At 32.7% G+C, this 17,375-nt stretch overlaps 1 protein-coding gene across 3 annotated transcripts in view; it reads right to left on the bottom strand.

Moving 5' to 3' along the window:
- Gfrl (Glial cell line-derived neurotrophic family receptor-like) overlaps nucleotides 1–17,375 on the bottom strand; it is a 226,618-nt gene that overhangs the window by 192,599 nt on the left and 16,644 nt on the right. For all 3 annotated transcript variants that reach the window (XM_070105870.1, XM_070105872.1, XM_070105873.1), the window contains exon 2: nucleotides 7,674–7,745. In XM_070105870.1, coding sequence (XP_069961971.1) covers nucleotides 7,674–7,716 — 43 coding nt within the window. In that variant the 5' untranslated portion in view covers nucleotides 7,717–7,745. The remainder of the gene's footprint in view (nucleotides 1–7,673; nucleotides 7,746–17,375) is intronic.

The raw sequence follows: 17,375 nt of genomic DNA, 5'->3' as shown, positions 1-17,375 counted from the left end.
TACAACCAAATCACAGCCTATTTGATTTTGGGATTTTAAGCCGCAATCTATTACTATTTAGTGATGAGGTTTGTACCATACCAAAACTTTAGTACCGTAACGAAAATTATATTGAGATATGTATGTATGAGAACGTATGTTTTCAGACAGTATGCTATGATTGATAAATGATTGCATACTTAAACTTGTAAAAGTCAAGAGAAACTTCTAATCAATCAACTTATAATCAATACAAAGAAGTAGAGTAAAACTGACTCTATACTTTTCAGTTTTTCTTTTCAGCATAACTTTTACTTTATAGAAAAACCAAAGCACACAGGAAGGATCATGTGTTCTAATGTATCTATAAATCTATCTAACTTAGGGGGTAAAATAATGTTTCAAAATGCGATAATCATAGTTTTTTAGTATCACTAATATTAGGAATATTTTTTTTTCAAGCAAAACGGTTGGAAAGAGAACGAAATCAAAATGTCTCAAAAAAACTTCGGTTGCACTGAAGCTATAATACCTTTTAGAAATACAAAAGCTTCCTAACAAGAGCATTGATTAGTCAATTTATATGGCAGCTATATGCTATTGTGACTGAATCAGAACAATTTCTTCGGAGATAACATCGTTGTCATAGGTAATAACCCATGCCAAATTTCGTGAAGATGGCAGCTATATACTATAGTAATCCGATATCGGCCGTTCCGACAAATGAGCAGTGTGCAAAATTTCAGATTTGTATCTCAAAAACTGTGGGACTAGTTCGCATATATAGATACAGACAGTCGGACGGACAGATGGATAGACTGACGGACATAGCTAAATCGATTCGGCTCATCATGCTAATTATTAATATGTATATTTTTTTGAGAGTCCCTGACGTTACTTTTTTGATGTTACAAACATCCTGGCAAACTTAATATGCCCTGTTCAGAGTATAAAAACACATTCTTGTTTTGAAAGCCGCTATTTTCAAATTCGAAGCAAAATTTTGACTAGTTGTTCGATCATTACTGTATTCAGCTACAGCAATAATACGATTTTTCATTTTTAGATTTAAAAAAGATTTCAGCAGAAAAATCTCCCTTACCGCAAAAAAACTTTTATTCAAAAGTTCACCTGGCAATTTTTCATGAATCACCGATTTGTAAAGTAAATTAAATTATGCAAATGTGCGCTATTTATGTATTTATTAAGTAAAATCACTCTTCTGACTTGCAAGTGGATATCTTCGCTTCGTTTCACGAATGAAAGCGTGTTTAGGCTTCCAATCTCGCACTCTACCCTCGAAGTCAATATAAGCTGACTTTATAAATGACATTTTTGTGTGTTAGTCGTAAACATAGTTTGATATTAAAGTGTTCAGCACGCTAAATATGAATATGAAAGTAGTTTTGTTATAATTTATAAATATATAAATAGCGCTGTGGTGACTTGTTTGTGTTGTTGTGTGCGGGCAGTCTGCACGTGAACCCATTACTCAAAGTTTTATATTTCGTTATTTTTTATTGTGTCACAAATAAAAAGGAAACTCCGTAAGTGGAAGGGCTCAAATATATGCACAAGGTATGCTGTACCGGTTTGCTTAACGTGAGTGCGATATGGAGAGCAAATAAACACAGCTACAAAAATAAATGTGAGTACTAGTATATTCGTAAGTATTGAATATGAGCACACACATATAAATATATACTAGGGTGGGTCAAAATAAACGTATATTTTTTCCTCTTAGTACCGTAATAAATTGGGTCTTAGATGTCTCTTCAAGAATGAGCTCGTCATTGTAACGGGAAGGTCCTCCGCCTTATTCTTTTCTGTTCTATTCCTATTTTTTTCAAATTATCATATAAAAAAACTCAAATCTCGTTTTCAACTAGTGAAAAAAATATCTCGTTTAATGCATTTTGCTGGAAATTGAATGCTCTACAAAAATGTTTCTTACGATTTTTTCGTAAGTCTAAGCGTTTTAACGATATTAACGGTTAATGCAAAATATTATTATAGCTCGGAAAGCTATTAGTTTTGTACAAAACTTACTGTTCTAGAAAATGTTCTCTTATAAAAACAAAAAAAAAAAAATTATACATAAATATAATGAGATGTTTAAGAACCTATTTTTCAGAGTATCACGCAAAAAAATTACTCGTTTTTTTTTTTTGACCCACCCTAATACATACATGCAAGAAGTCATAACTAAGACTGTATAGGTATTAAAATGAAATTTAGTTATTATTTTGTTGTATGACTATGCGAAAATAATTGGTTTGAAGTCTAGACTTATAAATTGACCGCTGCTTTGTCACCACATGCGATGTATAAAAGTTCAGTTAAATGAAAGAAAACTAAATTTTTAATTGAAAAAAAAAGTTTAATTAAACAGAACTTTTGCTTACATTGCCAGCAAGGTTTCCACACAAATTGCTACTTCAGAGTATAAGCTACACCAACAATGGCTTGTCACTTCCAGTCTCTGCATTGTTGTTTTTGCATTATTTGCCTTTCACAAGCGACTTAAAGCCATCAACTCGCCTTGGGCTTGTATAGTAAATATATATAAGTGTATTGGGTATATGTGTGGGTGAACGCATAAGTCAAATGAAATATCTTTTGGCATCTGCTATTTAAAGTATTAAACGACGAACACAAATGCCACAAATAGCACAACAAGGATACACAGCGCCCCTGGTAACAACAGATAGTCAGCCGGTTAGGCTATGTGCGTAGTGGCGCGATGGGTAAGCGAAAACTTGAAATGTTTAGTGAGATATTATTACTCGTAACGTGCGAGACCAGTTCGGACAGATATATTTTGTTCTGAAAGAAGCTATTTCTAAGGGTATTTTTATCTTAACAGACAATGTAAAATCAGAACTAGTGCAATTACGAGAATGCTCTACTATTGACTATGAAAGACGATGATTGGTAATGTAGTTCGTTGATACGTTTAAGATCAAACCAGATAATTATCTGATTGAACGTTCAAAAATACTTGGGTAGTTACGTGACCCATTATAAGATTCTCATATCCCAAAATTTCTAATACTGCTTATATAAGTTATTCGGTTATTATAATGTAAGTATCCAGTTCTGTACAAAAATAACAAAAACTCCTTTAGTACCAATCAGTACCTCTTGCAAAAAACAATCTGATTAAAAAACTAAACTTTTCAAAACAGCAATCTTTCTATTATCCCTTTCTCTTTCGAATATAATCTGTGTCAGTATGTGCTCAGCCTTAGTCAGCAGTCAGTAACCCTTTTGTTTGGCGGACATCCTTTACGCATTTTCCTCGTGCCGCTTGTGCGCTTATACTTGGCAATTTAATGGCTTGAGGTTCAAAAGTCGCGAGCGCATTAAATTTCGTCGCAACGGCTGCGGCGTTTAAATAGCCAAGGTTTTCTACATTGTTCAAGATGTCCATGTTATTTTGATTTTTTGCTTGCTGCCTTTTAACTCCCACACAACCACGACAGCGCCCGGCTCATTGAGGCTATTAAACGGTACTTACTGGAAATTGTTTTTCTTCGCTCGGCAGAGTCAAGAGCAAGCAAAGTTATTAGATGAATTCCGTTAATAAGATTAGTTAATTTAATGGAAGCAAAATTAGCGTTGCTATGTGTATGGGTGTCGGCGCCATGGCGTGGCAAGTGTTTGTCTAAATTTTTACACCCACTTTTAAGTATTTGTTTAAGCGGCTTTTCTCAAGTGTTGCCCTTGAGTGGGCAACTGAGGCATAATTACGCATTTGAACATTTATTTGGGTTTAAGGCCTAATTATCTGAGTAACTTGCTTGTTATTGGTTGTTTGCTTTGGTGAGAATAATAGTAAATGAGGCCATTAATATTGCAACGTAAATGAATTTAATAGTTAGTTGAGTGGCATATTGCTAAATCTGAGATGCTTAATGCCAGGCAATATTCAAGGAAGCGATTTTAAAGTGGGATTTCACATTAAGCGCATTGTTTACTTGTAACAAACGCTTTTAATAATGATTACATTTACTTGTGTTTAGGTATATATATAAAATACTATATATATGTGCGTATAAATATATGTTTTATTTTTGAAGCAAGCTCGTGAATCTAGTGAACAATTATTGGGCAATATTTGTAATTACGATAAAATTATATATTATATTGGTCTGATATCGGCGGTTCCGACAAATGAACAACATTTCAGATCAATATCTTATATACAGACAGGCAAACAAACAGATAGACAGGACATGGTTCAACTCAGCTCGACCCGCTGATTATTTATATATACTTAGATATAGTGATCTGATCTGAACAATTTCTGCGGATAAATAAAAAGTTTCCAATACAAGTACTTGATTTCGATTGTTCAGTTTGTATGGCAGCTATATGCTATAGTGGTCCGATATATATAAATAAAAATCAAAGCATTAATTAATGATCTTTCTCGACTGGAAATTCTATAAGTAGTATTTTGTGTAAAGTCAAGCTGACCATTTAACATGAAAGAGATTTAAAACTATCTGGAAAATCACTCATGGTTACGCAGCAAAAATATTAATTATCATAAATATAATAATTTTATTTTTGTAAAATAATTTTTGCCTCATCAGCTGTATTAAATGAACTCAATCATACGCATAACATAAAATTATATCCAAGTCTGTAACTAGACATTATAGTATTTTTGAATAATACTTGTATTTCTAAATATAAGTTTGCTTGGATCAAATACACAAACCGTTACACATCGATAAAAGGCAATAGTTCACCACTAATCTGCTGAGTATTTTATCGTTAGTAATTTATTATAAATTTGCGATTATATAACAAAAGGAAAAGACATGCTGTGCGCAGACATGATAAAGTATGCACGCATTCACACTAACAGAAATCAAAATTGAGGTCTTTGCACAATCTAAAAATTTCTGTAATTTACTAGTAACTTCACTGCAACAACACATACAACACATTTACCGGCTTTACTGCTTACAGCAGTCAGTTCAATAACTACTATCAATTGTCTTGCGAACCCGTTATTAAGCTTTGTTTATTGTGTCTACGTATTGTTGTATTTATTTTAGGTATTCTTCAAAGCCCTGGCACGTTTATGCTCACTTATATTTTTGTAAGTAAGTAAGCCGGTGTTTGACCACAATTTATCATTCCATTCTATTTTTGTATGTAATTGTTTGCTGTTTGTGGGTGGAACACATATACTCGTACACATTTAATATGTACATTTTGTGTGTACTCCGTAATTTGGGGTAAATCAGAATTCATATTATTATTCAGAACTTTTCCGTTTCTGGCGAGAACACACTCCTATATATGCTTATATTTTTCGTTTCTTCTAAATATCCATATGTCTAAACATATTTGCATTTTTTATATGCGTATAATGCATGGTAACGATCGGGTGGAGCAATGAGTCTAAACACACAAAAGGGAAATCATTTCAATCAAATATCTAATCATGCACGAAGGATTACTTGCCGGCCTAACAACTTACCAACCGAGCCGAAGTCCGCATAAAAATAGCTCCCATTTACCAGTTCGTTATTAATTTTCATTTTGTAAACGTTTTTCATACGTTCATTAAGAGGGATTTATGGGCTCACACAGAAATTCTCTAAAGTATATGTTTATTCACATCGCAACTTCAATCACTTACGTTTTGCAACCACTGTATAGTTAATACTTGCACCAAAGAAATATCAATAGGAAATATGAAAACTTTTTCATTAACTTTCCACTATTGCCCCGCATATTATTCTTAGTAACGAAAAAGGGGAACAACTATTTATTGCTATTTATATTTCCGGCGAGAATGCAAACTTTAATGTAGGAATTGATTCCTCGAATTAACCTTAATTGCCCGTTAGCCCACTTGCAGTTATTAAGTTGAGTAATGTGGCTACAATATTTGGCCGAAGTTGCGAGTTGCAAGTTCAGTCGGGAAGTGTGTAAATAATCTGGTTGGTCACTTGCGAAGTGCTCTGTGTGGATAGAGGTTATACAGTTATGCTGTTTATTTACTAACTTGCCATACGATGCAGTGGATTAGCGTAAAGGAAATTAAAGAAAGTTATTGCTCGCATTGCTTGTTGTTAATGAAATGTTTTGGAGTTACGCTATCATGGCAAGTTGTGGAATTTCGCGAAAGCAACTGCAATAATACAACAAAAAATGCGCATTTGACACAAGTGATTCCCGTGGTAGAAATCTTGACTTTTGGGATTATATTAGCTGACTTCAGGATTGCTACTGCTATAAAAATTTGCCACAATAAAATAAATAAAATTAAATAAATATTGTATAAATAGTATATTTAGCGTCTTCATATGTTTTTATCCAATGCGCCGAAATGTAGGCAACACTTCCTATGTGACGTACAAACGCTTAACATAAATAACTTTTTGTATGCAAAATATTTTCAACTGATTTTATTTGTTACATAATATCCTTCTAATCAGAATTAGACCAATTATTTGCGAGATAATATTTTAAACATATTAATACTTGGTTATTATAAGCTCATCTTGTTTGAAAATAAGTTTTGTAAACATATACAACAAGTAATTGTCAATATTTTAGAAATTTTGAGATAAAAAAAAACTTTTCGCTTTGCTAGCTTTTAGAAAACATATGTATGTATGTATGCAGTACATTGCATACGATAATTAAGTCAAGACTAATGGCGATAATAGTAATTTTTATATTATGCTTGAGCTTATAGCATTAATTTTATAGCTAAGTTTAATATATTTTTTGTTGCATTTCCGTGCTCATTGAGTTTCTTGTACCACAAGGAACTTCCACGAGGACATGTTATAAAAACAGCTTAGTGAACTAACCGGAAGTTTTGCTATTATGAAACGTTATTTGTGCGTGCTTCCTGTAATGAGCTTTTATTTTTATATAAGAAGCTTTCGCAGTCAATTCGCAGTTATCGTGGTTGAGATATTTTCACCACTTTTTAGAAAAGCTCTTATATTCGAAAGCTTTAAGGTAAAGCTGTAGAAAATTAGCAACCCGAAAAAAGTTTTCAAAGCTTTGTTCTTATTATGTTAAAAAGCTTAAAAAATACTTCCAACGTAAAATTACTATATATCCATTCTATTATTACTGTACGTAAATCAAAAAAGCTTAAGCTCTGCTATTCTCCCTTACAGCTAAAGCGCTTATTTATGCTTTCAGCGTGGTTTCGAGTAATGGTTTGTCATATTTTTATGTATGTATAAATATTTATGAGCTTTTTTGTCATGCAAATATTTCAGAGCATATTAATGAGTTTTTTTTTAACAGCTTAAAATTCTGTTACCAGTGCACTCAAAGAGTTATGGCAAAAAAATCAAGTGTTGAGACTTCAATTGGGAAAATAAAAGTAGGAACCAAATAAATTCAATAATTAAATTACCATTACCTTTAATACAAGTATATTGTATTTTTTTCCATTTGTGAGATGGTATTTTATTTTTACTCAATATCTTCAGAAAAACCTGTGAAAGAGAGCTGCAAAATATTTTATTTGTTTTACAACCACATACATCAAATTGATTTGGAAAAACTGGTGTAATTTTTTTAAGTCAACTTGTTTATGTATTAAAATTTCATTTTTATATTTAACCCACCGAAAAAGTTGAATATTTAAATGTATGTAACTATTGGAGATATGTAATGTGGAAATATTTGCTTTTACTTACCTAAAATAAAAAACGCTAAAATCACCACAATTTGACTGTACATGTTGTCATATGTTAATTACATCCATTCAGCTGAAATGAAAAAATTTGTGCGTATTCATGAAATTGTAAATATGTGAGAAAGTAAATGCGTACAAACAACAGTTGAAAGGACTGAATTCGTAAAAACAATAATATTCGCTTCAAAGTACTTATGGTTACAACAATTTTTTGTAGTAAATACATTCTGACATATTAATTTGCTGGTTGATTTCATGGACACAATATTTTGGCAGCAAAAATGCTATTCGTTTTTATGTGTGTGCCGAGTTTTTCACACGTGCAGTGAATTTTTTTATAAAAATTTGCTCTAAAACGATATGTGTGTGTACAATTTGTATTGTATTGTTGAAACGAAAGCCCAGCGGGTTGATTTAAAAAAAAGAAAGAATTCTAGAAAAAGGGTGAAAACGATGCATATGATATACAGTTTTGACTCTGGTAAACATACTGCGACAAAATCGTGCCTATAACTTAAATTAAATGAAACCTAACGCCTAATTATGCAAGTATGACTTTAGCAGCAGATTGTAAGGCATGGATTTTTTTCCATTAATTTGTATAATAGATCCAGGAGCCAGACTTTGTAAAGTGCTTGACGGACATAAAGAAAAACTGCAGAGCAGTATTTATAATTATCCATCGCATCTGTTATAAAGTGTTATATCCTGTGGAATTGCTTAATTTTGACATTTAGCTTTTTAAAGCCAAATAAGCGATGAGTTGTTTTTCCTCCAGCAGAGGCAAAAGTGTGCGAAAAAAATATGTTTGTAATAATTATCAGTAGACTAATCGGTTAACCATATGCTGAAGTTTATCGGGGTTCGGAATGAAATTTAGCTTAGCTCCATTGGGAAAGAAAATAGCAATTTCTTCTGAGAAAAAGGCAAAAGGTATCGAATTTCTCTCTTTCAGAGCAAGCAAAGTCTTGAAATCACAAGAATCTTTCAGAAAATAACCGTTATCTGTATTTTTTAGTAATGAAGAATTTGGAAACCTTTTAGTTAAAAAAACGAATTATTCAGTTATTTAAATTATTTATTATTTATATAGATATAGCTTATTTTTAATAGTGGATCATTATATACTCAGTATATAAAATAATAAAGTCTTGATGTGAGTGTGTGTGCATATACGCGTAATTTGAGAGAAATTGAAATATATTCCAATTAATTTTACTTGCATTTGACCTTCTAATCTATTTTTTTTTAAATTTGTATGTTATTCGAACTATATTACATATAATTCCACATACAAAACAATACACACAGAGCCACTGCATGCAATTTTGTAAAAACAATTTTAGATTCCACTGATAACTCCATATGCAAATGAAAGTGAAAGGCATTCTAAATAATTGAGCTACTTTAATTGAATTTCCACCAAGTCTGCGTGTAAAGGATACCCGAATAAATATATATATGTTTGTAAATATTTTTTCTGTTTGAACATATTTTAACAGTTGGCATAACAATAACAAGGCATAAACCATATAGCACACATAGAACATGTATATACATACATATGTACTTGTTTATGTGTATTTGGCATTGAGGCATTTTTAATTTCAATTAAAATGCAGCAAATGAACGTCAGGGGGTAAAAATGTAGGACGAATGTAATAAACAGAGCTAAGCATGCAAGGCAATGGCTTAAAAGTGCATAACATATATGAGTGTAAATTGAAATATAAATTTTTATTATTTTTATAGAATTTACTTGATGCTATTTGTTTATATTCAATTTGACAGCATCATTGATATTTGTGTAATAAATATATAACATGCTGAGGTAGGGTTACATTTTTTTTTTTTAATTTCTGGAATAATATTTATATCCTGCACAGAGAGGACAAATATTGCTTGGTATTTTTTCTCACATAATTATACTACTCCATAAAACAATATATATTTTGAATTAAAGCTGTTATGAGTACGACTATATACAAGATATGTGTATAGACCAGGGCTGATAATTTTTAAAACCAAAAGAAAAATAAATAAAATAATCTCCCTGTAATTTTGTAGTAGCAGCTGTGAAAAAAACAGCTTTTTCGTTTAGTGGGGTCTATTCTTGTCGTTTGTGATATAACTTACCATAGTAATGTACATATTTTGTACGAAAACAGAAAGTGCGATTTTAAAGCAAAAGCTTACAACCAACTGTTAAAAAATAAGATATTTTGATGTGAGAAACTTCGATCGCAAATTAGGGTTCTTTTCTGATAATAAGGTAAACTAAGGTGAGAAGATAAAAATTATAAATTAATTACAAATAGTTTGGGACATAAAAGGACTATTTTTAACTGGATTTCGTTATAGGAAAAAACTTTTTTGTTAAATAAAATTAAAAATCATAATTCTTATAATTTAGCGTTATCCTTGAAACTACATAGTGGCAAATAAGCTCTACAAACTAATGAATGGAATTAAAGTAGACAGATACTCGTATTCATTTAATCAATCACTTAACTTCCATCCAAAAAGTTCATTTAACATTGAGCGTCTATGAGTTTGCGGTTGCGGGTATTTTAGTTTCAAATGGCTAGAAAATTGAGCCATTTCCACTCGAATCTTCAAGTGCACTCAGCTGGCAGACAGCATTTGCACGGTCAACCAACCAATTGACCGAACTATAGAAGTGGCAACGAAGTGATGGCGTCAGAGCAAATAATCGCTATATAGATAGGGCTATATACTCATTGGAGATAGCGGAAATAAACATACTTACAGACTTGCAGTTATGTGACACCAAGTAGGAAATTTTGAAGGCAAATAATGAGAAAATATATATTAATACTATTAAAGTATTATAGTGTAGTATTTTCAAAGTTTTACTATTTAAGAATATGTCTTCGAGAAACTTTTGAAAATTTAAATTATTTGCGGATATATAGACATTTTATTGTCTAATCGAACAAATGACTATACGCAAAACTTTAAATGAGTTTTTCTCAGACCAGACTTTTTCAATACGATACCCACGATTTCTCGAGTTCTACTGGACTGATTTACTTAAAATTTTCAGATTTATTTTTAAAAATTACGAGTAAATAAAAAAAATGATAAAGAAAAACTGTATTTTTTTCAAACAGTCGCTATTATGTCAAATTTTTTTTTTTTACTTATCGCTAGTACATATAATTGCGACATCTTTTCAGAGTGATAATTTTTTGTTTTTTATTTCAGATAATTAGGAGGGTTGTAATCATGGGTATGCTCCAATTTGTTAAGACCCCCTACTTCATCAGCTGGCAGCCTTTTAAATTTTTAAATTTTTAACTTTTTTAAGTTTTTTTCTGTACTTTTGTAACATTTGTAAATAACTGATAAAAATATCGACAGTAAAATATTGCCTGCCTTTTTTTACGACACTTTAAAAGTTTCCTAACAGTCATGTCTCTAACCGCTTTAACAGTAGCGTCATCGGTAAATATTGCCAAACAATTCGTGGAAAGTGGATGTCTAACAGATTGGGGACTGAGCCTTGTATTATTTTGATGAAAACATTCTTAGAATAACTTTTAAGAAAATTCCACTGTTGAAAAGAAGTAATTTCCATTACGGTACTCTCAAAAACACATACAGATATTTTCACCAATACAAACTAACTGCTTTTGTAGCAAAATCTAATAACAACAACAAAAACAAATACGAGTGGCCTTATGGCTGAAAGCAAATACTGTGATCTGGCATTTTGGCCAATTTGTGACGACAAATAAAGCCAGAATGCGTACAACATAAATCTGTCGACGTGCAAACAACAACAAAAGCAGGAGACTACTTGCTGCTTAGCACCCAAAAGTAGCAACGACTATTGTAATTGCATTGATGGTGAAGATGGTGGCTCGACGCGCACCAATAGCAACAAACAATGGTTAAACACAAAGGATAATGCCGATGTCGCAGCAATCGTGCGTGTACTTGAGTGTGGTGATGCCGTTGAGGCAGCCATAAGTGCACGTGTACTCGCAAGTATTTATGTAGTGTGCGTGTGAGTTCGGTGCTCGTAAATACCCGCCAAATACTGAGTGCTTGTAAGTGGCTGCCACTGCGCCATTTTCTGCTAAGCACCCGTCGAACAATGGTAGGTGAATTTCGATATGTGTCTGTGTATGTGTGTGCGTGACAGTTATTGCTGTTGCTCCACTTGGTTATACAGGACACTTGGAGCTCACTAATATGCCAACATGAATATGGCCAAAGGCTAAGTGTGTCATTGTTACGGACACGGCACGGTCCACATCGACGTAATCACAGCGCTTTATGGCATCCTTATTTGCCGGTTGCTGGTCTCCATTACATTTCGGCGCTGTCCTTCACACCGCTTAGATACAACGGAGCGTAAAGTCTTGCACGCAGCCGTCGGCAGTGGAGGTGGCTTAGTCGGTAGCAATGCCACAATCACACAAACGTGTACATAGAAATAATTTCATACTTACACACACAGCTGCACAAGTTTGCTTAGAGAGGTGTGTTAGCAGCAGAGATTTATGGTGTGTTTATATGTATTGAAAATTGTTTGTGTTTGTGTGGATTATGGCACACGGATGAGCTACTTTGGTATGCCGTTTCGCGCCGTTAGCTTTTGCTCTCTTCGAACTAAAATTTCGAAAACCCGAAAATTGCTTCTAAATGGCATACAATTTGTTTATAATTTGGTGGCGAAAGTGTTAAACGATGGGTTAATTAAAAATATCTAAAACATTTAGTTACAGCAAGAGATTGGGTACATACAAATTTTGTCTACATCTGTGGTGACCTTGATGTATATATTTTAAAGTCAAGTTACTGATGGGCTTGAATGTAACTTAAAATGGTGAAGGAGGTGTTGTTATACCCTGAACAGAGTATAGTAAGTTTGCCACTCAAAAGGAAACGTCGGAGACCCTATAAAATATATATACAAATGTTCAGCGTGATGAGCTGAGTCGATTTAGCCATGACCGTCTGTCTGTATATAAGCAAACTAGTACCTCCATTGTTGAGATATCAATCTCAAACTGTGCGCCTGTCCATTTCTAAGCAAGAAACTGCTTTGTCGAAACGGCCGATATCGGACTACTACAACATATGTAACTAAACAATCGAAATGCCTTGGGTTATCATCAATACCAAATTTCTTAACAAGATCTCGTTAAATGAAAAAGTTTTCCATACAGGGACTCAGGGCAAAATATCAGATTGATATCTGAGAAAATGAGGGACTGGTTCGTATATACAGCTAGACGGACAGATATGGCAAAATCGACTGACCACGTCAACTAACTCTCAATTAATTTTTTGGTCTTGTTTATATATAACTTAGTATTAAACACGTTTTGGCGTACAAATTGAAAATTATTTATGTTCAGTAATTCCGGCCTTCCAACACGGACATGACCAATCAACATGACGACTGAGAATTATATTGACGTCACTAACACACCATCCCCTAAAAATAGGGCGACACAAAATCTTGGCCGGCAACAAATACCTTGGGCACGGCAAGCACTGTAAATGGAGACGATTTTTATGTTTTTCTCAACTTTATTTTATTCTTTTCACTTTACGACGTGTTATAAATCCTGTTGATTTGCCAAATTGCTTTTTCGAACACAAGCAGCCATACAAACGTACACACGCTGCTGTGTTCAAACTGAAAATGCGAAGACACATGTCCATTTATGCGTAACTCGAGACAGGCTTGCGACAAGTTCGTACATTTTGCATGAAAAGTGATATGCTTTGATCCTATTGTTTATGACTTTGTTGACATGGAAATTCTGCCAAACGTCAGCCGTAAAGTAATTGTATATTTTATGGCGCAAAACGCCATTGACATGTGTCTTTATAAATATACATGCATATATTATATATACACAAGTACATATGCATGTATGTATATGCTTCGTGACAGATATGCCCTTTTGAGCCTTTTGATTTGACAGCAATTCAACTTAACTTCTCACTTCATATTCTATGCTTAGAGATTGACAGATTGTTAAAGTGATGTGTGCAAATTGTGTCAAAGCAATCATTGGTAAATCTTTATGTGCTTCATGGTGGATTGTTGTTGCATTTGTATGGATATATATGTGTCAAAAAATTTAGGCAATATTTTTGCAAGTTATGAAATCTTAGCTTTACTCTCTTATCCTACTAAATAAGTTATATGTGTGTACGCGTCATCTTAGATTTGTTTTGAAATAAAATTTGTATTGCAATTTTGTTGAAATTGTTGGAATTTAATACCATAAAAAAAGAGCTTGTTTGTATATGGAATTAAATTTGAATATAAATAAAATAGATTATTTTGTGCTAAAATTTAAATATATATAATATTTGCTTAGTAGAGAATAACTTGTTATTTGAATTAATTTTGAAAATTTTGATTTTGTAAACATTTCACAACTGCATCTTAAAATAGATATAAAATACAAAATAAATTAAAATTTTTTGAAAAATACCAAATCTACAAGTTTTTACTATCAAGATTAAACTTGATCCGGGCAAATTTTTCGCATCTTTAGCATAAAGTTGCACAACACAACTAATTGACATATGAACTTCAAACTTCACACGACCATAAAAAAGGTTGTACCACTCTAGGAAAATAATATTATGGATTCGGTACGAGTCAAGTTTGAGTTTGAATGTATATCCGAGAAAGGAAAATGTATTGTGCTTTTAACCCAGTGACATTTCTTTCAGGTTGTTCTTATGCTGCCAGTATTTTAACTGCATCGCTGGATGTTCAATAAACTGACAATGATGACGAAATTAATGAAAAAATATGATAATTTCAAAGGGAAATAGTTTTCGCAAAACACTTTTTCATTTATTATAGTCGTATTTCTTAAATTTTTCTGATAAAAGCGCTAACTGCTAAATTAAAACTTTTCAGAAAGTAAAAAGGTGAAATGGAAAATATTTATTGTTTTATATATATTTCACATAGAAAGACGTGATATCTGCTAAAATATGCTATTAATGGCATTAGCTTACGGAATATATATTCCCGAGTTGTGGGTAGTTTCATGGTAGATCAAAAATAGTATGAAGTGGCTTTTCCCAGCACAGACAGTTGAATTTATATTTTATTAAAATACTAAGGAATATGAGATGTTGCATGACTTGTTCATTGCATATTCAGAAAATAATGCCAAAATTGAGCTTAGACTTCAATAAGGCAATGCAAATATCCACGTTTCAAAGAAATCAAACGAATATTAACTTTTCTTCTACAAAATTCGATAACTCCAGGCTCAAAGCGCTATCGAAAATATTTTGTGCAAAATTGTAAGAGATGCTTTTGCAAATTGGTGCCAATATTTAATGGTAAAGCAGCTTAAATACATATGTAGCTTAATTTATAGACAACTTATAACGTATCGGGCAATAAGAAATATTATTACCGCACATCGATCAAAATCAAGTTCTTCAGAGGAAAACTTTTTTATTTGACAAGATATCTTCACGAAATGTGGCATGAATTATTACCCAAATCAAGGCCATAAACTCCGAATATATTGTTCGAATCAGACTACTATAGCGTATAGCTGGTATAAAAACTGACCAATAAAAATTATGACAGAGATCTTTTTATACCATTTTAACCTGTTTTATAGTTGCTTTTTTTAAAGTATGTTATTATCCAATATTCCTCACAATATTTTTAAACTTTGCCAATATTTGATTTTTGGGCGCTTGGTGCTAAAATGCTGTGTGTAAAATCAATTGCTGTACTTTTTTGCGAGAGATATTTTTAAGAGAGATATTGAAACTTGGAACACAATACTCAATGACCAAACTATGACTTTCCATAAAAATTGTACTCTCTCTTATTCTGTTTGTATTATATTTTAATGCGTTGCAATGTGTATTTTGAAAACTTTGCAGGCGTCTGTTTTTTACTTTTTTATAAAACTTAATAAATATTTTCTAATTCCATTAGTTTTCAATTTAAAATGACTAGCTATAAGAAAACTCATCACATATTCACTTCAACACAATGAATCTCACACCACCGTGTTACACTTTGCCCTAGTCAGATAGAGTCACTGGAAGAGCATAAAAATTAGGTAACAAGAAGTTCGCAAGTTTCACTCGAGAGTCATTGCTCGAATTCAAGCACACTAAATAGCCACCAACACTTCAACTTTTCTGTTTTGTTTTTTCCTTTTTTTTTTTTTTTGATGACTATAAATAAAATCATCAAAAACATCCAACTAACTAACGAAGCCGACGAAAAAACAAAGCAGGTTAACAACAGCAGCAACAACGGTAGTGGCAACAACAATTTAAAGCCAAATAAAAAGCAGGGCGACAACAGCAACAACAACAATTGTGGACCCAAAACAAAAAAAAAAAAAGTGCTTGAAAAAGTGTGCTAGCAGAGCTGCTGCTTAACTAAAACTGCTGGTGTGCTGGTTGGTTAGCTGACTTGTTGACGTTGACGCTTTTATTATTTCGCACAAACACACACGCACTCACACATGCACAAGTGTGTGTGTGTGTGTATTGCGCTTATTTGAAGTGTGTTGAGTGGTGGTGTGTGTTTGCTTGTTGTGCGAAAACAACAAAACAAGAGGCTTGTCGCACTCAACTCGCACTTGAGCTGGTTACAAGGCAGTTCTGACATAACCTCAACAACAAATACAGCAAATACGACACCGAAGACCTAATGACAGAATATGTATAGGTAGAGTGTGCATGGGAAAACAAGTGGAAGCATATGAAAGTGTACGTATATGTTACTGTGAAAGCATTACAAAAGCAATACAAACAACAACTGATTTTGTAGGTGGCTGTATGCTTCAATGTGTGTAAGCGTGTATGCGAGTGTGAGTGTAAGTAACATTTGAAAAAGAAACGCACTAAAATTTCTTGTTATCTATAAGTTGAAGAAATACTGTTGTGACTTTAAATAAGCAGCAGAGCTGGGCGTTGCTGGTTAGTAAATCCAAAGATAAGCGTGGGGAGTCGTCGCACAGCGACAGACACATGGCGGAAGTCAAAGAGCGGATCTAACAACATAAATAAAGATAATATGAATAAGCAGCAAGGGTTAAATAATAGTCAAGTATGTACATATAAATTTATAAACATAAATAATGTGTGTGAATGAATAAAGATGTTTGTACAATGTACTGTGCATAATACAGATGCTAAGATTAAGGAGCATACTTAGTGTGATCCCCTTATATAAAACATTTTCGGGGTAAAAGCAGCCACTATTCAATTCTTTTAAAATTTTAAGTGTATTTTCATGCATTCACATACAAATTTTTGAGGAAAAATATTAAATATTTTTTGCGTTACACGCGATTTTGAAAGGCTCTACAAAAAGGTCTGCCACAGTGTGATATCGACTCTGTCCGTGGTTGTAAGCATGGTAAAAAAAAAGGATTCTCTACTAAAAGACATTGTCCATACAATTGGCCTGCCAAATTCGAATCAAAAAACTTCTCATTTTGAAACATAACAAACTCGATAAATACGATTTCGAGAAAAAACGCGTTCAAAGATAAACTAATGGAGTTGATTGAACTAAGGCGATATTTTTCAAAACGTTGTAACTCAAAACCTATTTAATATATCGGTCTAGAAATTCAGCATGTTATTTTTAAAAGGTTTAGTCAAACGAATGATATAAAAAGGTCACTATGTTTTGCGGAAATGA

Source organism: Bactrocera oleae, chromosome 2 (genome assembly GCF_042242935.1).
Source record: "Bactrocera oleae isolate idBacOlea1 chromosome 2, idBacOlea1, whole genome shotgun sequence".
Lineage (NCBI taxonomy): Eukaryota > Metazoa > Arthropoda > Insecta > Diptera > Tephritidae > Bactrocera > Bactrocera oleae.
The sequence above is the reverse complement of the archived record's forward strand: the minus strand, read 5'-3'. Positions and strand labels throughout refer to the sequence as shown.